We start from the raw sequence: 27,286 nt of genomic DNA on the forward strand, positions 1-27,286 counted from the left end.
ATAAAGGATTTTGTTATTTATTAGGGACTTATTAAGGGAGGCAGACCCCCTAACCATCCGTTGTGTTGAAGTGCCACTTTACCCTGCTTCACTTGTTTTTCAAAGTGTTGTGTGGACTCGCATTGTTGGACACTACTTTAATATCTGTTGCAAAGTATGTCTTTTGCTTTACAACTCCCTGTTCACTTCAGAGCCTTGAGCTCCTTAGTAATCTCAGTGCCATGAGCTTTAAATCACTTTCTTGGTTCCCAGCTGCAGCTCATTCCTCCTACCTAGGTCATGACTTAGGCTGAGTCTTTTTGTGAACTAAATGTAGGTTTTAAAGGTAAAAGTATTTCATCCATAGAGACCATCATTTATATCAATGCCCACCTTCCAAATATTGTTTACTGCTTATAACTACAGTATAAACTAGACTACAAGAAAAGTAATGTTATTATTTACTTGGAACCCAGAATTCACAGGAAGTACATGTGTAGGGGCAACCATCCAGCCAGCAGACCATCATTTTTTAGTTTGGAAGTGATGTGTAGAGGTTTTGAAACCACTTTTCTTACTACAGGCGGTCCCCGGTTTACGACGGGGGTTCCGTTCTTGCGCCGCGTCGTAACCCGAAAATCGTCGTAAGCCGGAAAATCGTCGAAAATCGTCAAAAATCATAAGAAAACCTTACTTTTAATGCTCTGGGTGCATTGAAAACGATGTAAACTGCATTATTATTGAGTTTTACATAAAAAAAAACTTCAAATTATGATTATTCTGCCGTTTTGGGGCCATATTTCTTCCGTCGGATCGGCGTACGACGCGTCGTAACCCCGGAACATGCATCGTAAGCCGGGAAATAATTTCTGATGAATATATTTGAAAAGCGTCGTAACCTCGGAACGTCGTGAGCCGGAACCGTCGTAAACCGGGGACTGCCTGTAATTCCCTTCTCCATAATCAAAGATTTGTCTACTGTATCATCTGTGATTGGTCAATTGTTCAGTCCTTCATATTTATGCCCTTGCCTCTAAAATGTTTACAGTTAATTTGGAGATTTTCTTTCTGTGCATTTTTCTGTACAGAAGTTATCATTTTTCTAAATTCATTCTTGACTAGGTATGGTTTTTGCTTTCTATATTTACACACCTTGTATTTCTCTTATTATCTGATGCATATGCAGCCCTATCTCTCGGGTCTAATTAGTTTTCAGCACTGTACATAAACAACTATAAACTAAATAAAGAAGATTAAATAATCTTAAATAAATTTACAAAGAAAACAAGTGTTATACGTTGCTACTATATATTCATCACATCACCTTGGATGTCAAGCCTTACAAAGGCTTCATCAGTTTCTAGCTGTAATACAGTACTGCCTTACACGGGGGGTTCTTCATCTTCTTTTTCACTTTTCAATAAGACTGAATTCAGTTACTTAATGGCCTTCCATTTACATTTATTTCTGATATGTTTACTGCAAAATGGAAATCTGTCAACTACAGGCAGTCCCCGGTTTACGACAGGGGTTCCGTTCTTACGCCGCGTCATAAGCCAAAAATCGTTGTAAACCGAAAAATCGTCAAAAATCATTAAAAATCCTAAGAAAACCAAAATTTAATGCTCTGGGAGTATTGAAAATGATGTAAACTGCATTTTTACTGAGATTTTCATAAAAAAACTCCAAATTTTGATTATTCTGCCGTTTTGGAGCCTTATTGCTTCCGTCAGATTGGTGTACGACACGTCGTAACCCTGGAACATGCGTCGTAAACCGGGAAATAATTTCTAATGAATATATCTGAAAAGCGTCGTAACCTCGGAACGTTGTAAGCCGGACCCGTCGTAAACCGGGGACTGCCTGTACTTATGCCTTCCGTGATAACAACATCAGTGAAAAAGTCTTGCTGCAGTGAGTTAAGACTTCACATGAAACCAGTCAGATGGCCTTCCTGACTTATCAGCAATAAAGCTAGACCTTATTTTTTTCTTTGTTTAATTTTCTCTCTAATTTCCCTTTGGGGCTCTTCTGGGTTTATAGTTTGTTGATCTGTCCATAAGGGTTTTTCAGCTGAAGATTTAAAGAAAGTAGTCAAAGAAATTCACGTTAAAAATCTCAAGATATATTAAAGAAAAGATACATAACAGAAAGCACCTGACTTTAGCTGATCTCAGTCATTCCAATCCAGCAAAATTAAGATTGTATTCAATTATCAAAGTGAAAGTTTAATACATATCTAAAATTTGTCACTGAATCAATTTATTATTGCAAGTTTAAAGAATGTGCTTGTTCACCAAGAAATTAAAAACATGTTAAAATTCATGAAAATAAAGAAGAGAAATATCGGTAAAATTAAACATCAACACAACCTCTAAATCATGCACATTTCCAAAAATGACCTACAGTGCTAAAAAATAAACAACTCTAATTTATGCCTGTCTTTGTAAAGAAACTACTGGATAAAAAATACAAAATCTAAATCATGCATACCTTCATAAAAGAACTACTGGGAAATCAAATTTATATGATTGTTTCAAGAACAGACACAGATGATGCAAACATGATCTACAAGGCACTCCACTTGGCACAGTGAAACTGAGGCCGAGACGGTTGAATGTTTGTCACATTCAAATGTCTCACTTTCCACATACACTATTTGCATCATATGAATAGCAATCAGGAACAAATGACAAATTTGAATAAAGGAAGACAATCTACTAACCCACAATGCAATACCACTCAAATACATATTTTAACTACTAATATTCACAGTAACTTAAGAACCTTACTCTTCGGTGTTTAAAATTGGAATGTGGAATACAATGAGAGCACAGACTTTCCTCAGAACCTACAAAAATTTTTAAAGCATATAACCAGTATCATGGAAGTGCAAAACCATATCACTCCCCAAGGCACAACATATTACCGTAATGATTTTGCACCTAAATTACTCTTTGGCGCTGGCTGCCACCACCAGAGAGCATTATATTTCTTGACACTTTCCGTTTCCTTAGCAGTGAATTTGAGGACAGCAGCGATGGCATTTAACATCAGTTGTCTTGAATCTGCATCAGAGCTGGTCATGTACTGGAGAACTACGTTCTTGAGATACTCCAAGTTTTCACCTTCTCTGGAAACATTCCTTCGGTACCTGAAAAAGAGGATTGCAAACACTACTTCACAAACTAACAGAACAACAGAAAAAGGGTTACAGTACAAATTAAACCAAGCCTGAGTCTGAAATTGAATATTACCCTAATTAATGTGATGTTTTCACTACATTTTGCAAAGTTTTCCTATACTGTACAGGTATTAGTGAGAATACAATAGTACACTGATGGATAGTAAACATTCTGCATCAACATTGGTAAATGTAATCTAGTGGAACATATATTACACAGTGTACTTTGTGTAACAGTACAGTATTGTAAAAGACAGGTTATGTACTCAGTAAAAAAAATAAAATCAACACAAGTACAGTTTAAAGTGTGTACGTACTGTACTACAAACATAAGGGGTAAAAAATTATGATAAGGTAAATCTGTACTGGGAAACTTCATTATAGTATCAGGAATGGTATCCATACTAGCAAGAATTAGCAAAAACTACACTTCCTCAAAACTAAGGACTTGCCTCCAGCACTGTGGTTTCTGCCTTTCCACAAAAACACTTTAGGCCAAGAGAACAAATACCAAAGTACTTGATCAACCAAACACAAGTACCCCTTGAGCAACATCTTACAAATTCATAATAACACATCAATCACTCTACAGTACACATAAATAATGCTGAATACTAAATACAGTATAATACAGACAAACAACTACAATATATATTATACTGTATGCTTATAATACTGCAATACAATAATAAAAACTAAAAATACAGCTGAATGCTGACACACCAGCCAATATGTCTTGGTGGCAATGGAACAAGAACTGAAGTATGAGGAATCAGAGCAACCTATGTGGTAAAAGTATGTAAAAATATTTCAAGAATGGCTCTGTGATATGAGACCAAAAATATGCAAAATTTACATTTTCTGTCTGTTTTTCTGTCTGTTGCCAGAAGGAGGACATATAAGGACATACAGTATAGTGGCATAACACTTTCAAGTCCAAATGTGTGCCTTTGACACCAAGCTCCTACACCACTATGCTCCCACAGCTGTCACATCAAGGATATTTGGTAAAAGCCAGAAAAAGATATGGCAATAAATTTTGCACTCTACATCAGGGACCATATATGGCTGAAACTGCATCTATGATCATTTGGTATAAAACTGTTCACCTAAGCATCATTATTTGCTCCATAAGCATAATTATTTAAAAGTAAATTTGTGGTAAAAAATTCTCTATAATCTCCTTGACAGCACAGTTCACAAACTACCACTATCTTTTCCTGCTAAGAGGTACATATACTGAATTGTTTTCATTGTTTGCAGAACTTACAAGCAGGTTTCTCTTGTGAGACCAGGAATGTGGCATCGTCACCAACCATTGATCAGATTGAGGACACCTGTCCTGCTGTAACCTGATCTCTCAGTACCATTTGGAGAATGAGCCTATCAACTTTGGATGAATGAATTCATAGTGAATCTTCATGTGAATTCTGAGCAATTACATTGTGAATCAGGGAGTGAATAAGTAGAATGGAACATATAATTTAAGTCAGAGGAAAAGCACTGGGACTAAAAAGGTTTTAAAGGCGGAACAGGAGGAAAACCTATGAGTTGCACTATGAAACAACTGTCAGGAGAATATGGAAAGCCAGATCGAAGATAGAGAATATGAACGGAGGTACAGTGCAAGGAATGAAAGAGGTTTCAGCTAGGGGCTGAAGGGACGCTGCAAGAACCTTTAATAATGCCTACAGGGATGATTGAGTTTTTAATTAGATTTGCAACGTTCTGAGAGAGAGAGAGAGAGAGAGAGAAATGGTACTATCCCCATATGGGAGTGAATAAGTATACATTGTGATTATATTCATGTCCAATCGTTTGGTCTTGACAGCAGCCAGACAAGCTCTTTTTTTTTACTGCAGTACGTTGATTGCCTTAATGTCTGTTTTTTTGTGTTTCAACACATTGTGTGATGCACTGACAGTACCCTCAATAAACTATCAAAATTAGTGCAGTGTAATTCAGATAATACGCATCAAAATTATCTCAATTAACTTATCCATAACTTGCCCAGGTTAGTATACACATTTAATTGTCTCAAAGGTTTCTTTGTCTCCTAATTCTTTATCTTGTTTAATACCTTGTTACTTTCCAGTAATTTTCCATGGCAAACCAATCAATTGTATTGACCCCAAATTGCAGCTACAATTGTCCCCAGATGCTTCAATTCTCAAAGATTAAACAACAGTGGTTCCAGTGGTTTGGAATTGACATACTATTTCCTTTGATAGAGAAGACACCATTACACATTTATCCTCATGAAGGGAACCTTACCTCTGTTTGCTGCTATTTCACAATATCCCTTTGAGCTTCCTTTTGAAGCTTTGCAACTAAATCAGGTTTTATCAGACTATGCATCTGATATGCAATATCTGAATTTAAACAGTTCTACAGTGAAAAAAAGAAAAGACATTTGCCCAGAACAGTAGATGCAAAAACCTGTCCCTTTTGAGACTGAACCTTTTATGCTCAGTATGGTAAATGATAGGTTTGAGGGGGTTCTTACACTCATGGGGAAATCTTTACTTTCCTAAGCTACTGGGATCCCTTTCAATTTTTTTATATCTACACATATACTGCCTCACTACAAACTAAAGCATAAGGCTATACAAAACTATTTTTTAATGAAAAAAATTTCTCTAAACATTAGCTACAGAAAAGGTAAAAAAATAAATAATTCAACTCTGACTTGAACACTAATCAGTGATAAATTACATACAAAAATCAAAGAATCATCAAACAACTCTTTTCAAACCACAGTACGTATATAAAATTGTGTATATAAATATCTCACCTTTCAACTTCCTCTTCTAAAACCTCAATGGTATCTTGCTGTGCCTGCTGTCTGACAAGAGCTGCCATTTGTACTTCTCTCATAGTTGTCTCAACATGTTTCTTCTCTCTTCTCAGCTGAGATATCTCTTGATCTTTCCTTGCTAATTCCTCCAAGTGGTGTAAAAGTGGTCCCTCACTGCCACCACTTACTTGCGTTAATAGAGCAGCAGCTGCCTCGTAACTGCCTAATCCATTCTGTGAAGAAAAATAACATGATTATGGAAATTTCACCTGTAATATATTAATTAACTGGCAGAAGAAAATTTAACTTTCTGATAAAAAATAAACTTAAAAAAGAACTATGATTATTCTTTTCCAATCCCGGGGAAAAACTACAAGATCCCATCCACCTATTTGACAGGCTGGCTGCTCACAAGTCACAATGCCCTCATGTCCTGATAAAAAGCAAGGACTGCAGTTACCTACAGCTTCTAGCATCTGTATACCTTCACAAAAAAATGCATCTTTACTTCTTTCCTCCATATCATAAATCATTCTGATGTTGAGAGTAAATGCCCTTTCTGGACAACTAAAACCCCTTCCACACGACGGGGAAAGATACAACAGGCACTCGGATTTGCCAGTAATTCTCTCACTTTTAAACAGTGTTGCCATATCAAACAGTCCATGGCAGGCAGTAGGGACAGGTAGGTTTCCTCATCTATAACGTCATCTACACTTGTGATCACCTTCCACCCAAAATTGGTAACAGTGTCTGCCCGCCATGCACTTGCCCCTAATGTGGAAGGGGCTTTACAGATGGCAAAAGCCTTCTCATATCCTATTTACAACAGCATATGTATTCATCTACAATTGCAAAGCACAGAGACTGGTTCTCTAACTGTGACCATTCTTTCCTGTCCCAGGAAGCTCACTCCTTCCAATATGGAAATGCTCCAGACATATAATACACATTCAAGTACTGTACTTTCATGTGCTTAATGGTTTAAAACTGATTAAACTACCTCTCTTGCTAGAGTCAAACTGTTCTGCCCTGAAGAGAATGAATTCTCAGCTCTGCACATCCTTTCAAATACTGTGGTGTACACTTCTTATATTCTCTCTTACTCACCTATTCTAACAGATACTCACAGATACCAGAAAAGGAAAAAAATTATTACTGGGCATCATTCAAATGATATATGATTATTACTATTGTTATTATTATTCAGATGATTAAACCTCTAGTCATATGGAACAAGTCTACAAGGGCTACTGACTTGAAATTCACGCCTCCAAAGAATAAGTATTCATTTGAAAGAGTATATCCTGCCAAAAAGAAATCTATAAATAAAAAATAGAAACTCTTACAGATAAGGGGAGAATATACAGTACAAAAATTACCTGAGAGGGTGTTTGACTCAACTGATGCAGTTTTTCAGTGAGACGCTGAATTTCACCATCCCGCTCACTCAGTGTACTTAATGATCGCTGTTGCTGCACTGAAAGTTGCTGTTCCATTGCTGCAACTGTAGCTCGATGTTCATTTTCCATTCGTCGCACCTGATTGTCATGTGCACCCCTTAGGGAAGACAATTCCTGTTGGAGGAAAATTGATAACAAATAAAATGAAAACTAAGCTACTGTATTTACAAGTATGGCAACCAGTTATTACTATGTGCCTATACCAAATATCATGACACAGTATGTCAAAATCACAATCATCATTCACTTATTTTTGGATGAGTTAGTAGTCTGGTTAAACCACTTTTTAAAAATAACAACAACTGATGATAGTACAGTACTAGTCTTTCATTGCATTCGTAAGACTATCAACATTAAATCATTCACAACAAACCTGACATTCTTTAAAGAAGAGTTATTATTTACAAGAGACAAGTCTAAATAAAATACTGATTACCAGTGTTATCAAATCAGAAAATATGAAAACTCAGTGGGTAGTCCACCTTTTTCCTTTAATGAATTTAAGTATTCACACCCACAGAGCTACACAGGATAATAGCTTTAATTAAATGGCGAGTGCAAAATAACCTCAATGAGAATTTCAGTATGTATTTGCTGTGAAGAAACATGAATATAAGTCATGTACAGATGGTGAAGTATACATGAGAAAGAACTTGAAGAATCAATGATAAGGAGAAATAAAACTCTGGCGAAATGGAGGCAAGACAGACCATTACTGGGCTGACAAAATGGTCAGGAAAAAATGGCAGAAGTTGTAAAATTAATGGAGAAAGTAAAAAAGGAAAATACAGATAAAAAGATGCTGTAAAAGGAAATGCATCTCAAACAGAGATCAGTAAATTAAAAACCGAATTATGGGAAAACTTTTCGGATGCAAAAACAAAGGGTGCAACTGTGAGATGGCATACTTGTAGGAAGATGTGAAATGGGGTTGTTGTAACATAAAGAATCAGTCTTCAATCAAGAAAATTCCTGTACTTACCTGATGTAAAGATGTTACTTGCAGTGAATGAGATTCTGCAGCGAGTTGAGCAGCTGAAGTAAGGCTCCTTATTTTTTGACGTAAATCTTCTAATTGTTTTGAACAATCTCCTTTGCATGACGTTTCCCCAGTGTTCCTACACAGAAACAAGAAACAATCTACAATCTTGAAAGTTAGGGAACATTTTTCATTTTCAAACTATCACGGAAATTTTGTCAACAAACAACCCTTATGAGTACAGTAATACAACTTCTAAGTCCAGTAAAACAGAAGAAAATGTTCATTCCATTACATCTAAATATTAATGCTTTTATTTCCTGAACATCTTATATAATCTACTGGCAGTCCCCGGTTTACGACGGGTGTACAACTTTGTTCGACGCTTTTCAAATATATTCATCAGAAATTATTTCTGGTTTCGGAGCATGTTCTGATTCGATCCGACGGAAGAAATATGGCTCCAAAACGGTAGAATAATCAAAATTTGGAGTTTTTTTGATGAAAAACTCAATAAAAATGCAGTTTACATTGTTTTCAATACACCCAAAGCATTAAAAGTACGGTTTTCTTAGGATTTTTGACGATTTTTCTGTTTACGACGATTTTCGGTTTACGACGCGGCGGAAAAACAGAACCCCCGTCGTAGACCGGGGACTGCCTCTATATACATTTACAGACCGGACAGTGACACTATTTACTTGTAATCACTTGACAGAAGCAACCTTACAAGTAAATATGGCAGAATATTTGCACATAATGTTGGCTCGACCATTAAAAGTAATTAATCCAACTACAGCATGCAGATCCTAACAGATCCAACTAACTGCATGGCAGCAATGAGATCCAGTTATAGTACCTAAAAGCTTGCAATGATATCAAGCTATTTTTATAATTATAATATTGTTTAAAATGTCCAAACATTCATTTAGGAAGTCTAAAAGTTTAAGCTTGCAAAGAATATAAAGTCTACATGTGAAATATAGAAGAAAAAAAAGAGAAGAAACTAAGATATAAAGAAAAAATAAATGAACATACACAAACACCAATATAAATAGGCAGTGACCATAATCCTTAAAGTAGTGACACAGGCTCTCTACAGAAATGCAAGAAAATGTTCTTAAAAAAAATGTAGCAACAATAACCTAGGAGGAATAACAATAAAGCTTTATACATTTTAAGTACATACACAGACTGCTGTCTTGAGACAATCTTGTATCTTTCAAATTCCTCTTTAAGTTGATCATACTCCTGTTGACATCGAATATGAAGATTTTCTCCTCCATACAGAATACCTGCAAACAAGCACTATTTTAAGTAAAAAAAACGAGGTAATGCACTTTTCAAAAGTAAAATTTCAGTACTGCACTGTTGAACAAAATCAAGTATAAAATATTCCATTTTATCATAAAAAATTCTTAAATTCCTGCTCTAACAAAACTTCTCAAGTAATGGACATTTATAATAGACCTTCTGTCAATAAGCAGCATATTAACAGAAATGATAATTTGGTTTAAGAAAAAATAAAAATAATTAAATCTAATTAGCTCACAGTTATGTTATCTCCAATGCCATTAATTAGCAGAACCTTCTAAACAAACACTTCTTTCCTTTGACGAAGAGGCCAACTGATTTGTCTCTCCTTAGTGCCGTATATACAATAAATCTGTTTAGCCATATTTCCCGCATAAGTCAGCTTTCCAACTGATAAACTTATATTACACTTCAGACCAACGACTTTCTTAGCTTAGAAGATGGATGCATTAAAATCATACACGTATGCAACACCTTCCCTTTACATTTATACCTCACCTCCTTGGTTTGTCTTTCATGTCATGTTACTTTGAAAGCAGTATACATAAGAATCTACAGAGCAAAAATAAAAAACCAATGAAAAGCAAACAGCATGTACAAATCAAAGGAACTATTCTGTGTCAAACTGAAGGTACTATTCTGTGTCAAACCAAAGGCACTATTCTGTGTCAAATCAAAGGCACTATTCTATGTCAAATAAAAGGCACTATTCTATGTCAAATCAAAGGCATTATTCTTTGTCAAATAAAAGGCACTACTGTGTCAAATCAAAGGCATTTTTATTCTGTGTCAAATCAAAGGCACTATTCTGGCCAAGATCAACTTTGAGAGAATTCTTTGATATTGGAGGAGTACTTAAAAGTGACAACCAACCTGTAACTAAACATAACAAAGCTTGCACTACATTGTGCTGATATACTGTACTTTGTTATACTAAATGATGTTAAAAGATGTTAAAATCCATGACCAAATAAGCAATTATTTCAGATGGCTTCTCTTTAATAAGCTACAAGGTAAACAAGTTGGTCACCTGGCATCGCCAACTGTCAGGTTGTAGTTTAATCAGTATGAAGCAATTTCATTCTTAAAAGACTTGTTTAACCACTGGCAAGAAGAACAGAAAGGCAAATTTAGTAACTTACATGGGGATAATGTTCCTTTAGCATACCAAGGATAAAAACATACTATGTAACATTAACACAAGTCTATGCAGCGACTACTTACTGTATACACTTAATTTACCATTTTACAGAACGTCGTTTTACAAAAATACATAGTCATAATACTTTACCATTATACTGAACATTATTCTATAAAAATATATAGTCATAATTCATTCTTTACATGTTTCAAGAATTCTAATCCAAATACTGTTACACTATCCCTGAGCAAACCAATGCCAGGCACTATAATGTATTAAATAGAGAACTAATTAAAATAATGCCAGACACTCCACTTGTATGGAGGAGAACTATCAAATAATCCATAAAAATTCTACTTACCTGCATATGCTACTACAAAATTATTATAATGTTGTGATTTAGTGAACAAACCTATGCAACACACATTTATCAGAATTTTAAGTACAGTACATTCAATATCTGAGAAAATAATAATTAAATATATATGAAAATTATTTTAATATAATAAAAACTAATCCAACTAAATTAGATTACAATACATACTCTCAATGTCAACTGGATGACGAGCATTAATGTTGGCATGTATCAACTGGTCTTTTAACTTGGTGAGTCGCCGGCAGAGTGAACTTATATCCATATCATTATTATCAGAATCTGGTCCAAGACGTGAAACTAGTACGGTGTTTTCTTGCGCCAATTCTGCTACTTTCTCCTGTACAGTATATCAAAATATAAGTGTTTGTTACAGTACATGGTTACAGAAACTTTCATATTTTCAGTTAACTATGTACAGATTTTGTAACATCAGAAATATATGACAACTTCAAAATTAGCTTGAATTCCACAGCATACAAGCTGTAGTTTTCTGTGTGCCTTTATAAATACTGGATGGTAATGTCGCTGAATTATAGACTTATAATTAATCGGTTAACTAGGTGGTCAACTGAGTGTACTGGTGTGTATGTGTGTAAGTGAAGGCATGGGGAAATCATAAATAATCTTACATATCTGTGAAATGCATCATTTACCTATAGGGTTAAGTGGCAGTTAACCCAATGAACAAATATTATTTGTATACAATAAAATATTGACTAAGCCTTAAAGTGCTTCATATCTGTTCATAAAAGTACAACCATATAGACGTATTTACACGACTCACAATGTATCACATCAAAAATAAGCAGGAACTATTCATCTGTAAAAATCACAAATAGCTTAGACCAAGTAGCAATTTAATATTCTCACTTAAGATAAAAGTTAGAGCCGAGTTTCCATATGTTACCTATGCCCACATTACTTTTCCAGACACCAGTCTTGGTAGGGCTAAGTAAAGAGCTCTACACCAGGCCTACTGTTACATTAATTCCTGCATCTTATTTAAGGTCTATGTCTGGGCACTGGCCAGTGCTTGTATAAGGCTGGCTTAATCTCAGTCAGCTAAGGACATATTCAAGAGGACAAAGTTAAAAGAGATGTATAATAAAAACATGGATGGGACTACAAAAATAAACAGTGTTTATTAAATATATGGGAAGACAAAATTGATGTAGACAAAACAGAGATATACATCACACTGTAGCTAACCAACACAGAATGAGACAAAATTAACATAGACAAAACAAAGAGATATACATTACACTTTAGCTAACCAATGATGGCTAACTTCAGCAGTGCCTAGGAATGACCTGCGCCTAACGCAAAGAGCCTCATTTTCTGTGAGGTCTTTCAGCAGGTTCCTACATAAAATACCCTGACTGACAATCTGGCAGTCAATTATGATCTATAGTACAAGTTTCTTGAAGAATTTGATATTTGGAAGGCCTATCATTACAGTATTAAAACAACCATTCTCAGGGTGACTATGTAATGTTGAAATTGGGGCTACAGCTACAGTATACAGATTATTTACCTTTAATTTCTGTATAGCTTGAAGATCATCTTGCCGGGTTCGGTCATAAGATGCAACCGTAAGTGACAAATCAGCAAGGCGAGCTTCTAAAGATGCCACTCGCTCTTCGTGGCACTGAGCTAAGTCTCTTGCAGTTTCTTCCACTGCTGCAGCTCGAATTCGCTCCTGCACATAGATCGTCTACACGTAAATCTTACAAAAAATATACTAATCTTAAACAGTTTGGAACATGGTAACTCAACCAATAAATATAGTTACAGGCAGTCCCGGTTCGGGCTCGGTTAACGGCGGGCCTGTTAACAGCGATTCGGTTTTATGGGGCTTGTCTAGCGACGAAAATCAATTTTCGGCACCGAAAATCCCCGATTTTATACGCTGATAATGGGTTTTGGCGCCAATACAGTTTGCCGATAACTGAAAATCGGCGCTTTTGGTGCCGATAACTCGAAAATCGCCGAAAAATGCCGAAATCGCCGATTTTCAGTTACCTGGTTATTTCAGAAAACCGATAACCAGGGACTGCCTACTTGAATTTAATTTTACCTCTTAATTCCAATATAGTATACAGTGTTACATTTGTATAACTGATTTAATTACAATTCCTGATAACTTTTTCTTACTGTTTGTGCAGGCAGTCATAACCCACAGATAAACTCAGTCTGGGACAGCTGTAGAAGTGAAATTAAAAATTCTATTCACAACATACCTGCTGAATTGCCTCTCTGTGCTGCATCTGCATGTCCTCCATCTGTCCCTGGATTTTACGTAATAATGGAGGTTCTTCAGACTGCTGCTCAGCTTTTTTCAGACGTGATCTAACCTACAAAATATATCTTTAATGAATTAAACATGTAATATTTATATATAAATTATATTACACACGAAAAGGATGTTTTAAAAATAATATCAGTGATACAAAAAAAGAATAAACTCCACTACTTAACTAACTTGAGTAAACATACCTCAAAATTTCTTTTTATGAATCTAACCTGTTCCAACTCATTTTGAAGGTCCGTAATTTTTTTCTCATAATGTTCAGGGGCTCGATGGGGTACTGTTGGCTGCTGCAAATTCTGCCGTGCTTCTTCTAAAGCAGTTTCAATTTTTCACGCTCACTGCGCTCCAGTGCGAGTTTACTCTCCAGCTCACTAAAAAAAGTCAAGAAAAGTAACTAAAATGATAAGTCATACTACCTTCATATCAGCTCACTGAATACAGCACTGACATCATTAGACAATGCAGTTTCTCTCCAGTATCTTGAATCAGTACCATGTCACCTGCAAACATCAACCATTCCACGCACCATTAACGAGCTATTTTCTCATCCTACACATTTACAACCACAGTACAGTACAATAAGTCTGTTTTTTTTTTGACTTCATGCATCATTCCATCCATGAAGATAAAGACTCATTTGTCTAAGACCCAACCTTACTTAAACCGGTGACTCTTCCACCTACATATCTTATATATCAAACATAACGCCCTAAGAGAGTTCAGAGGTCTGGTTAAACAAATCATTTATAAATAAATAAAAACCTAATGCCCTCTATATTGGTTCTCTAATAATTCCATCATAATCTTTTACAGGTGCATACTGTATACGCTATAAAGTATACAGCTTTTCCCATTCTTCTTACATTTTTAAAACAACTCTCTCATAATAAATACTAAATGGCATTTTATTTTACACTGAAAATAACTGACCTTTGCACTTTATAGTTTTCTTTAGTTTTTAGTTTTAGATGCTGTACTCATTCAAATTGCTACATGCTGGAAGACAATGAATAAATCATTGAACAAAGAGTATGCTCCTCATGGCCTCAATGAAAGTTACATAGATGAATCATCACAATACTGAACCTCGTACATGGAAAATTATGAATAACTACTCCCTTGAACTTTTGGTTATATGTTTATCTATCTTCATTCTTTAATGCCTTGCTATTGTCTCTGCTCTTTTCTTTTCTAACATGAGAACATGAGGGTACTCTTTGCAGGACTTAGCTTTGCAAGTTAATGGACTCCTAGGCATGTTCTATATAAATGTTTAAACATTTTTTTGAAGAATAATAAATTCTCACATATGTTCGAATTCTGTGCTCAATCGTTACACTCCTTCAGGCATAAGTAAAACAGAGCCTAAACTTATTCTATGGATATATCAGCCAGCTTGAATAATGTCAAACAATGCACAATACTAAAAATGAAAATCAGTACAGTACCTGTACAGTAAAATAATACATACCGTAGCATCACTGCTGTTGTTAGACTATCCTGATCTCGTTCATGTTGAGCTATAATGAGGCGACTCTTCAAGTCCTGCAACTTTTCTTCAGAAGATGCCTCACTTTCTCTTTTAGCACTGACAGCATCTTGCAGACCTTTCTCCAACTGAAACATATTTACTTAAGCCATGAAATACTTCTGATGTATCAGTAAGGAACACTAATAAATTGAAAATTTTTTCAGTGTTGTGTGTCATCATGAGCTCTTTTGAAAGCTCAAACTCCTCTCCAATTGACATACTATTTCAAGCTCACCAAAGCCATAAATGAAGAGTATGTGGCTCATATTGTAGTCACCTGTAATTTGGAATCAGTACTCTGCCCTCTTGCACCTGCACATAAGTAAATTAAGTTTCTTGCCTATGAAACTCGTATTCTATTTTTTGTTCTTTTGGAATGCCTGAAAAGTACTCCGTAAGAAATATGAAAACTGTCTTTTATTTTGTTCTACAGAATTTGAAAAGCTTTCTTCAAGCAATGCAAAGAGCAACATAAAAAAAAATTTACTTGTTTCATAAAACTTTTTTTACTCTGTGAATAGGTACAATACAAGGGTACAGGTTTCATATCAATTGATGACTACATTATGAGCCATACGTGTTTCACTTGTGGCTCTGGTGAGCTGAAAACAAGTGTTCATGTGTTCATGTATGCCAATTGGAGAAAGCATAGCCATTACAAGGAACTGTAATTACAACATGACACATAAAATCTACTCAAAGATTTGCACGCGTCTATTATTACACACAACTTATTTTATTCATACCTACGTGGAAGGTAATACTAATGGCTCTTTCATTAACTTCATCTTGTTGGAATAGTAAATTCTTTCACTCACTCTAAATTCAAGAAATTAAAAAGGAAATATATTTTTTATTTGTAATAACTAATATCCCTTCAAAGATGGTAAAAGAAAACAGTGATTTTCAATCACTTTGCTGGAAAAATTGATGGCAGCAACTACAGGTTGTGATCAATCTTGTCCATTTTATGAAGCTGCAGTATTCTTAAGCTACATAAAACAATTTCCTTTTTGGTCTTTCTCAAAAGATTTAAAACAGGGATAGATCACGGAGACACTATGTCGCGTCTCACTGAAGAAAAGCTTTTATGCGTTTCTTACGAAATTGGCAGCCTGGAAATCCAATGAAGTTTTAGTGATGAACTTGCATTTGTTAAAAGCCAATGTCTAAGCAGTAATTGTGATTGCACTAAGCCCTGTACAGTGCATCAAACACTGTATTTAAGGCATGTGAATATAAGTGACTTTCAACCTACAAGCCATTTGGAACTAAACACCAACATAAATTGAGGGCTAACTTCGAAATGCATGTATATATGCAACTTAAGTGAATGCACTATACCAGTTCTAACATATCAATTTCACTACTACTTAAATAAGTAGTTAAATTTTGAGTTAGATAATTATTACACTGTACAACATAAAAGTTCCATACATATCATATGACCAGCATTACCTCCCAAAGATCCTGTTTTTCCTGCTCTAATCAGTCTAATCACAACCCTGTTCAGGGTGAATAACTTACTACTAAGGCAAGAATCATAACCCTAAAATTCTGATGACCAAGCCAAATAATCTGCCAGATATTCTATAAATGATACGATTATCACTGAGGGCAACTTGATTGTGCAGTAGGTATTGACTGTTACCGAAGCGATGCAATTTAAAATTAAAGTATGATACATGACAGAACAAAAGTACTCAAGATACCCAGTTGGGAATATTGTTTTCTTTTAATTAAAAAGTTGTTCTAGGTACCAACGTAATAAAATGAAGTACAGCAAAAATCTTACACCATGATGAAAACTTGAGAAACAGTTGATTTAAGAAAGTTGATTTTTAAAATGTTACATGTTAATCGTAAGCACAGCTCAACATACCTTTTCCTTTTCTGCCAGAAGTCTCTTTTTGTCATTTTGAAAAGATACTTCGATTCTATTCTTTTCAGATGACAATGTAGTTAATGCAGCTGTTAACGTTATTACTTTCTTTTGCAGGTCTTCTTTATTCCCGTCACTCTCAGATGAAGTGCTTGCTGCATCATCTACCTGCAAAGCATACAAGAGTCAGGGGTATAATCACCATTCAGGTAAATGTTAACAAACATCTTCAGTGATCTTCTATTCAACAACTGTGGAACTGACAAGTTTATGCATATTAAAGAATCTTTACTATATGGCCTCATTGTGCAGCAAAACCTGAAAGTAAAAGTGATTTAGGACAAGCACCATTCAAGACAAACTGAACAATATCATGATATATACTACTGTAATTATCTAAAATGGAAGAAGTATTCAACTTATCCTCATCAGGATTTTTACATAGAGCTTCCAATTTAAGATTTAAAGAAATTAGGTCTCTCCCTCTTCTTTTGCATTGTGAACTTTCTGCTTGAAATCCCATCGGGTCTAGATCTTAACCACGCATCTCTTGTGATTTTCTTGACTTTCCTACTGGTCTTTATCCTGATCTTCACTAACCTTCACATATGAACAGAATATTTTTACCTGCCATGAATTACAAGATGTGTGTATATTCTTAAGTACAATATTATAGCATTTAACTCATTACAAGATGAAATTGTTGTAATCATGAAACATCATATTGCTCAATGCTGAAAGTTTACAATCCTGAAAGTTTAAAAAAATATCTTCCAAAGCATAACTTTCCATGACTTTGTAAAAACTTTCTTTACATGTAAATTTACATTTTAAATAAAGGTTCTACATAAAAATACAAATACAAATCTACTGTATTTCCTTTTATTCATTAACGATAATGTGACAACAAAAACACTTGCTCATTTCTGTAATTATACCAAAAATTTCTTAAGAACATAGCTTTTTAGGCAACAAAAACAACCAATATTTATTCTCCAAAATTTTAAAAGCTGCTTATCGAATTTCCAAGATATACCATGAACCAGAAAAACTTTCAGAGTAGCATGCCTTATGTGAACAACAGAAAAAAATCCAATAATTTGATTTCTTTGTATACAACCCATTGCTTTAAATTTATCTCAATTTTACTGCAAAAATATCCCAGACACCTCTGTCTTTTGTTTAACAAACCATACAAAAGCAGCAGCTACTATGGTGGCTTGAGCTGCTAAAACCCCAGACTTAGATGACTGGAACTAGTATCAGCTTTTTTGGAATGCCCATAATTGAGGCAAGCAATCACACCATGGCTCCAACAGAAACATGGGGTCATATTAATAAGACTGAAACCATGACACAGTCAAATAAGAGGAATTTACTTTGCCATTTGGCAATCCTAGAAAAATTATAGCCCTACTTATTAGGTATGTAAGGCTTATTGACACAAGAGCCTAGAAGTCTGTGCCTTCAAGGATGCTATAATACTGTATAATGAGAGAGGACTGGGGTGACAAAGATGAATAAATGTAAGAAAGTTGGGCCTAAAGGCCTGGCACTGGGACCAAGAAGGTCATTCAGCACTATCGAAAAAATTAAAATATAAACGCATTTTTATAAACATACAACAATAATTATAGTTACTATACACAGATAAGCACATAATAATGCTTAAAAATTATGCAAATCATTACAACTCACTTGTATCTTAAAAAATAAATTAAACAATAAATAGTTGAAAAATACTTAAAAAACAAATGGTCTAAATCTTGTTAAAAGACAAATTTCTTTTAAAAAGGCCATAAGAGATTCAAGCATAACTCCTCCACCTAACATTTCAGAGAGATTTCAGGTGAAGATCACATTTTTTCGGCTGCTTATAAATTAGGAGCAGAACACCAGAATGTGTTCAACCGACCTGTGATAATGTTCACAATTAAGCTCACTGAAACTACCTAAAATGGCCAAGGCAGGTAAACCTGATCCTTAATCAGGTTATGACCACTTCAACATTTCAGTTTTATTACATCTTGTAGGCAACAGTTGATGAAGATGAAGAGTTTACCTCAACTGCAGTTGCTACTACCAGCCCTAATGGGTAAGACGCTAACTCTAACCACTTGTGAGTTACATCTCTAAGGTAATAACTTACAAATGCTGTTTGGCACCAAGTCAACATCAAGATTTCTCTTCAAGTTATATAAACAGAGAAAGACCCAACATCCAGGTTCCTATGAAATAAACAAAATTAAGGCTCACAGAAGCTTCTAACACCTGGGAAGACTCATGAAAATGTTTGTCAGTATAAATAAAAGGTTGGTGAACCATTATTGTTGCAATAAACAAGGCACCACTACAGTCGCTGTCAAGTGTACATACTGGGTCTGGGAGTGCAGAATAATGTTTTAGGGTCTTGCAGAGGCTAGCTGAAAAAAGATCCAGCAAAAGGGTGCCTAACAACTAAGAACCTTACAGATGTTCATTTGCATAGACCATTCTGAGGCCAGGACCAAATTCCTCCTGCTGTGGTGGGGTGAGAATGAGTTGAATCTTCCTGAAGCAAACCTTGAGATTATTTCCATTTTTGGCCAACTTCAAGATACAGTGACAGCCCACTGACACAATCTCAGATTTTGTGCCTCCCTATTTCCTTAAGTAGGCTACTGTCATTGTGTTGTACATTATTGCCCCAACCATCTTGTCTCTCACATGGGGAATAAAGACTTGAAGACCTGGAAAAAATACCTTCAGTTCTAGAAATGTGACCTGATGTTTTTTGACTAATAAGAAAAAAGCCCTGAAATTTGGAGGTCTTGAGGGTGGGGTCCTCACCCTTCAACTGGCACATCTGTGAACAGGAGGACCTCCCAGAAAAATGGGGACAGACAAACTATCTTGATATTCTAGGTACACTACTTAAAAAAAACCTCTCATCAAGCAAATAAGCCTTGTCAATCTTTGAGGGCTTCAATATTCATCAACTAATGATGAAAACATTACCATATAAAAAAATACTGCTGTGAGGACATCTGAAGTGAGATCCAGAAAAAATTACATATTTATGTGATCAGCAGTACTACCACATTACAACACAGAAGTTAGGTTGGTCTTATCTCAAATATCACCTTACAGCATATAGTTTCAAAACAATTACAAAGATGTTTGTCTACATATTAAGTAATTTTTTCTATAAAAGTTTGAACCAGAAAACTTTTCCACTGGCTAGAAAATTATGATTTCTCCTTATCTAACAAACCATTATAGTGTACTCTGATATACTGAGAGCACTGCAAACTGCCAACGCTGGTTATCACCACCACAACATACCTTTCTTTCGCTCTTCGTTTGATTTGGATCATCCTTTGGAGACTTATTTCCATCTTCCACAGTTTCTTTAGCATCAGAACTGTCACCGGGCAAAACTGTAGGGGTTAGGGCTGACAAACTAGCCTCCAGTGCTTCTTTTTCTTTTAAAAGTCCTTTGTATGCTCTGACTACGTCTGGAAAGAAAAATTTAATTCAAAATAGAATCTGATCCTGTAAAAATACAAAATTTTACATAGTTTTTGCTCCATAAATAGAAACTACAGTACTGTACTTATATTACACGACTCAATGTCTGAGAGGTAGAATTTGCATTATGCTACATTTTTACTAAAAAAAGAAAGGTTATGTTTTTCTCTCAGGTAATTACTCTCCAATACATAGGTTTCCCCTCTCATAAGTAATTATTCTTCTTCTTTTATGAGTCCCTTGTATGCCCTCACTATGTCTGGGGAAAAAATTCAATTCAAAATAGGATTTTGTGCCCATGAAAATACAAAATTTCACATAACTTTTGCTCTGTTAACATGATCCACTTATACTACTTAAACTTAATATCTGAAAGGTGGAATTTGTAATGTGCTATACTTCTACTATAAAAGAAGGCTTGAGTTCTTCTCTCAGAGGTTTCCCCTCTTGCAAGTAATTATTCTGAACCTGCCAACTGGATAGGGTAAGAAAGTGCAATCCTAGTAAAATAAAAGGTTTGTTTTTATGGAACAAGCAAATTATTTTCAATATCTTACCTATCCACACCATGGGACAAATCTCTTCTTTTACTTATAATGAAACAGGAAGCAAAGTTAGTAGTGCAATAAAGTCCTCTAAGTCTGAAGTTTGTATCTGTCATCTTAAAAGAGCCACATCATCATAAGAATGGTCCAAAAATCCTGGGAGACATTTGGTTAAATTGGTTATAAATTATGAGTTGCATTTGATATAGCGGTTGTTCCATTTGCTGCTAACCATGAATGCAGTGGTTTTCTCACTGTTTGTGGCTAGTGTCAAATACTAATGATGACTCAGAGAGGGGGAATAAGATGGGTCATAAGTGACATAGCTTATCACTTGCCTACAACTACTACTAGCCCTACTGTGAATGTACCCAAAATATAGAATAGTACCCCTTAAATGAAGCACAGCCAAACTTGACCAACACCAACCACTAGCATTAACTAATGGAGTAACACATAAATTAATTTTAAAATGAGCGTGTGCAAGACAATCTTGACCTTGAGAATCCTAACATTAGTAAGAGTGTAGCTTTGATCTGAAACTGAGTTATCAGCCCAAATATGGCATTCTTTGACCTTGGTTCCTTGGAAGATACTTGAATCTACCATACCAGATGACATAATGAGACATTTAGAATCAAATAATCTAATTCTAGATAGCAAGCATCAATTTTGTAATGGAAGATCATGCTTATACATTTGGTATGCATGACAAAAGTACAGCAATTGATATACAGTACAGTACTTTATCTCTATTTCCAGAAGGCATTTAACATGGTACTACATAAAAGATTACAGTAATAACAAAGGTTAGGAGTCTAGGTTTCATAGATGAAGCAGGAGGTTACACAGAACTCTGGTTCAATAAAAAAAAAAAAAAAAAAAAAGAGGAGTTGACATCAAGAGGACATCATCTCACTGCAAAGTCACATTTCAATTGGTATGCCTTGGAATTGGTGCTTGGTCCTTTGCTCTTTATGCTTTATATAAATGACCAATTTATATAGAGCTGCAGTTCCCAACATGGACAACTTCGGTGTATTCCCATATAGGCTAAACCCAGAAGTGTGTTACTCTCTGAACAGTGACTCTGCTATCAGCAATCTGTCTTTGGTGACACCAGACAGAAAATTCTCCTGTGACTTGGCAGAGTTTAGTGATAGAGGGCCTAGTTGAGTTGGCAATAAACTTACCTGCCTTGTTTTAAAATCCTCTCTTAACAAGGCATGAAGTCCCTCTTTGTTTAGGATAAAATACTGAAATAAAGAACTCAGCAGTGGAAGACTTTGGTGAAGTTAACTGTCACAACTTTTAAGCTTTTCCTTCTTCTCCTTAATGCTTTACCTTGCAACAGTTCTTTTAATTATCAGTTCGTTCATCATAACTTTCTTCAGTTTCTCATACCTGTAATAACCAAGTCACACGTTTTCCTTTAAACAGTCTAGGAAAAAACAAAAGAAAAGCACATAGTATTCAATGAGGTCCTAATTTCAGAAGCTGTGCATCAAAATGACATACAGCTAATGCAAACTGAATCAAAGGGATCTATTAATTGGTTTTTAGTAATCTGCAAATATTAATCAATATGCTACTTTACCTTTTAATTTGCTTTCATACTTCAAGATTTGTTCTTTCTGATGTTCTATAGTTGAAAGCAACTCCCGTTTACTAGTCATGATTCAGGTTACCATATCCTCATACTCCTAGAAATAAAAAAATAAACAGAGTAAATATTCATATGGTTAATCAATACACATCTGACATTATAGAGTAGCAAACTGTTGCCCGAAATAATGGAATGTAAGCTTATTACTTGAAATCAAGGTCCCTAAATTAAAAAATAACTAGGTCTACAAGCCTTTCAAAAATTTTAACACAAACCTGAATACAGTAAGCTCTTTGTATCCGCTGGTATATGATTCTAAGGAGGCCACTGTTGAGCAACGAATATGGATGCCTTGGATTCACATAGTTCAATACATGTACTCTGAAATTACTTGAATTACCTATATGTACAGTATGTCTACGCATCCATAACTTGAAACTCCACAGAGTACATTACTGTCACAAAAACTGACTCATCACTGCGGCAACTGTGGGAAATAAATGTTCTGACAATCGCAGTCTGTATACTAAGCTGCTATGCAGTCTCTTTCAAGGCCCTCTGGTCTTCAAAGGGAACTGCAGCCCAGCCTTCAGGGGCATTTATGCTCACATCATAGGTGTTACGGAAGGCCCAGCCCTTCCCCATACCCTGATCGTGAGCTGAGCCTCCTCCTCCTCCCCTGCAAAATGGCTAAGAGTCTAAGCAGCTTATTATGTCCCTTCCTCAGAGCAGCAGGCACGGTAAGCAGCAGCTAGGTGATGATGTAGTATGCAGTTGTCCTCTTCAGCTGGTGCAAATAAGGAAATGCCTTTCATACCACTGGGCAACGTGGCAGCACAGCACAGGGGCCAGGGCCCTGGGTTATCGTATGTGTATTAGCCAGCTCAATGATTAATAATTCTGGAATTATCAGTATCCAAAAAAACTGGAAAGTGCTAAATAATCATTCACCTACTCTTACCTCAGGGAGATCCAGTACCTTTATGTCCTCAAGAGAAATAGTGAGCGTTTGTTGTTGTAAGGCTTAATCCATTTACGAAATAGCCTTAATGAAATATGAGCAACTGGAGGAAGGCATCACATCTGGATTAGACATCAGGACCTTATGTAATTGCTCTAAAAACAAAATGAATATGTCATAGTTTATTGTGTCATTATCTCCAAGATCAAGAATCCAAATATCCTCTTGGGTGTAAAAAACTTTAAGTGAATCCATTAATGACCCACTGAACCATGAAAACATGAAGCATAGATACTTCAATGGCCTCCTGTGTAGATGGATCTTAGCAAAGAAGAAATATGTCTTAAATTAATCTTAACACTCATCAAATTGTTTCACTGTCATACAAAAACTGAGTGTTATAGTAAACAAACGCCAAGCACACTGAGTTTTTAATAAACATCTCGCTGACCTTATGCAATTGCCCTAAATGCAAGATGAATATGATCTGCCAGTCATACATATGTGAGAATATGGTACTGATCTCAAGTGGTTCTCTGAAGCTGCAAGAGCACTACAATCATCCTTAGCACAAGGAATTCAGTGAATAGACATGGCCTGACTATAGACCCACGGGACCATGCAAACATGAAGCAAGGATATTTCAATCGACCTTCATTTTAACTGTTATTAATAATTTGCAGAGATTTTGATGTTGGTATAGAAGAAAAAATGTCGTTGACTGAAATACTCACTGAACTGTTTCACTGTTGTAAAAACAACCTGTTGACATTATAAAAAAAAAAATACCAAACACAGTTCAATCAATTTTTTCATCAGTTTTCATACATTTTTCTTATCTAAACAAACCTTTGGAACTGAATAAAAAACAAGATATGGAAGTTTCACTTTTAAAATTATCCTTTTCTGTTATTACTCTTCTCATTTGTATTCACTGGGTGTAAAATGTGACATCCCTGCAAATTTAATGATGTGCTTTACAATAAACTTTTATAATCTACCACATAAACATTAACTGGTACAAAAGCACAATGCTGTCATCATCATGTTTCCAGGTTTTTTCAATTTCATGACATGGTCATTCAAACATCATGTATTTGTGTATGAGGGTAGAAATGATGTATTTGTTGCCAAGATCTTTTTAATATCTTTCAAAATCACTGTGAATTCTAAAACTGGCACAACAAAAATTTTGTAATGTATACCAGTGATGAAGAACCCCAGTGAGGGAACATACCTTTCAGGCCTGGTCAGGAGGGGGGGGGGTCACTTCTGCGTCAGGTAGGACCCAGCATCCTAGGTTAGGTTATGAAGGTTATGTCACTGCATATGGTTGTTTTTTACTTGTTTTCATTTTTCCCCAACCAAAATCACTGTTTTCCTACTGTGGTCTCTGCAAATATGGTCAGACAAGCATTTCTGATGGAAATGAATAGCATATTCATCTGAATCAATTAAGAAATGGTATTTTCATTTAAACCACTATTGAATTTTGAACTTGAAAATACCATTTTCCTATTTTTTACTGTGTAGAGTATTTCTGACATGTTTTGAGCAAAGTACTAATTTGCTCAAAACATGTCAGAAAATATAATTTTTTTAATGGATTCTGATGTACATGCTATTCATTTCCATCAGAAATGCTTGTCTCACAATATCAGCTGAGACCACAGTAGGAAAACAGTGATTTTGGTTGGGGGAAAATGAAATCAAGTGGAAAAACAACCATTCTGTAACAACAACATGGCGGTCTGTCTTTCTCCCAAAGTTTCCAAAACCCCACGTTCCCAAAGGGTCCCCAACTATGTTGGGTAGATATGAGGTTAATAGTAATTAACCACAATTACAACACCACCTCCTTCATCAGCAACACTAAATTTATAGGAAAAATCAATTTCCAAGGTAACAGTTCATACGGAGTTGTTCTGTAGTTTTAATATTATAAGAATAGCCCTAACCTACTACCACAGCCCTAGCCTGGGCATATTTCTAGCCCAGGACTAAATGTTCTAGGGCCTATTTCTAGCCCAGGACTAAATGTTCTAGGGCCCATTTCTAGCCCATGCCTAAATGTTCTAGGGTCTATTTCTAGCCCAGGCCTAAATGTTCTAAGGCCTATTTCTGGCCCAGGCCTAAATGTTCTAGGGCCTATTTCCAGCCCAGGACTAAATAGGGCCTGTTTCCAGCCCAGGCCTAAATGTTCTAGGGCCTATTTCTAGCCCAGGCCTAAATGTTCTACAGTCTATTTCTAGCCCAGGCCTAAATGTTCTAAGGTCTATTTCTAGCCCAGGCCTAAATGTTCTAGGGCCTATTTCTAGCCCAGGCCTAAATGTTCTAGGGCCTTTTTCTAGCCCAGGCCTAAATGTTCTAGGGCCTATTTACAGCCCAGGCCTAAATGTTCTAGGGCCTATTTCTAGCCCAGGCCTAAATGTTCTAGGGCCTATTTCTAGCCCAAGCCTAAATGTTCTCAGGCCTATTTCTAGCCCAAGTCTAATGTTCTAGGGGCTATTTCTAGCCCAAGCCTAAATGTTCTAGGGCCTATTTCTAGCCCAGGCCTAAATGTTCTAGGGCCTATTTACAGCCCAGGCCTAAATGTTCTAGGGCCTATTTCTAGCCCAGGCCTAAATGTTCTAGGGCCTATTTCTAGCCCAAGCCTAAATGTTCTAGGGCCTATTTCTAGCCCAGGCCTAAATGTTCTAGGGCCTATTTCTAGCCCAAGCCTAAATGTTCTCAGGCCTATTTCTAGCCCAAGCCTAAATGTTCTATGGCCTATTTCTAGCCCAGGCCTAAATGTTCTAGGGCCTATTTCTAGCCCAGGCCTAAATGTTCTAGGGCCTATTTCCAGCCCAGGCCTAAATGTTCTAGGGCCTACTTCAAGCCCAGGCCTAAATGTTCTAGGGCCTACTTCAAGCCCAGGCCTAAATGTCCTAGGGCCTATTTCTAGCCCAGGCCTAAATGTCCTAGGGCCTATTTCTAACCCAGGCCTAAATGTTCTAGGGCCTATTTCTAGCCCAGGCCTAAATGTTCTAGGGCCTATTTCTAGCCCAGGCCTAAATGTCCTAGGGCCTATTTCTAACCCAGGCCTAAATGTTCTAGGGCCTATTTCTAGCCCAGGCCTAAATGTCCTAGGGCCTATTTCTAACCCAGGCCTAAATGTTCTAGGGCCTATTTCTAGCCCAGGCCTAAATGTTCTAGGGCCTATTTCAGCCCAGGCCTAAATGTTCTAGGGCCTATTTCCAGCCCAGGCCTAAATGTTCTAGGGCCTACTTCAAGCCCAGGCCTAAATGTTCTAGGGCTACTTCAAGCCCAGGCCTAAATGTCCTAGGGCCTATTTCAGCCCAGGCCTAAATGTCCTAGGGCCTATTTCTAACCCAGGCCTAAATGTTCTAGGGCCTATTTCTAGCCCAGGCCTAAATGTTCTAGGGCCTATTTCTAGCCCAGGCCTAAATGTCCTAGGGCCTATTTCTAACCCAGGCCTAAATGTTCTAGGGCCTATTTCTAGCCCAGGCCTAAATGTTCTAGGTTCTAACACAAAAAATTATATCTTACCAACGAAGCCGAGGAGAGTGAGGTCCCAATAAAAATCGAGCTTTAACATCAATGTCCCAAAAGAGGGTCCTTTATCAAAGCACTAGTCGTAGACACCTGTCAAGTGTCAAAACAGCTGATTTGTCAATGAAGCAATTGGCAATTCAGTCTTATTTGTC

The 27,286-nt window shown here is 36.2% G+C and overlaps 1 protein-coding gene across 1 annotated transcript; it reads right to left on the reverse strand.

Annotated features, from left to right (window-relative positions):
- Positions 1 to 2,088: 2,088 nt before the first annotated feature.
- Positions 2,089 to 27,286, reverse strand: LOC136840688 (GRIP and coiled-coil domain-containing protein 1-like). The gene is given in 15 exon segments (XM_067107410.1): positions 2,089 to 3,133; positions 5,958 to 6,193; positions 7,343 to 7,537; positions 8,406 to 8,541; positions 9,592 to 9,697; positions 11,402 to 11,570; positions 12,768 to 12,932; positions 13,474 to 13,587; positions 13,757 to 13,869; positions 13,872 to 13,915; positions 15,016 to 15,161; positions 16,958 to 17,125; positions 20,282 to 20,454; positions 22,610 to 22,715; positions 27,129 to 27,286. Coding segments are annotated over 14 exon segments (2,073 nt in total). The 5' UTR covers positions 22,689 to 22,715; positions 27,129 to 27,286; the 3' UTR covers positions 2,089 to 2,904.

Source organism: Macrobrachium rosenbergii, chromosome 8 (assembly GCF_040412425.1).
Source record: "Macrobrachium rosenbergii isolate ZJJX-2024 chromosome 8, ASM4041242v1, whole genome shotgun sequence".
Classification (NCBI taxonomy): Eukaryota; Metazoa; Arthropoda; class Malacostraca; order Decapoda; family Palaemonidae; genus Macrobrachium; species Macrobrachium rosenbergii.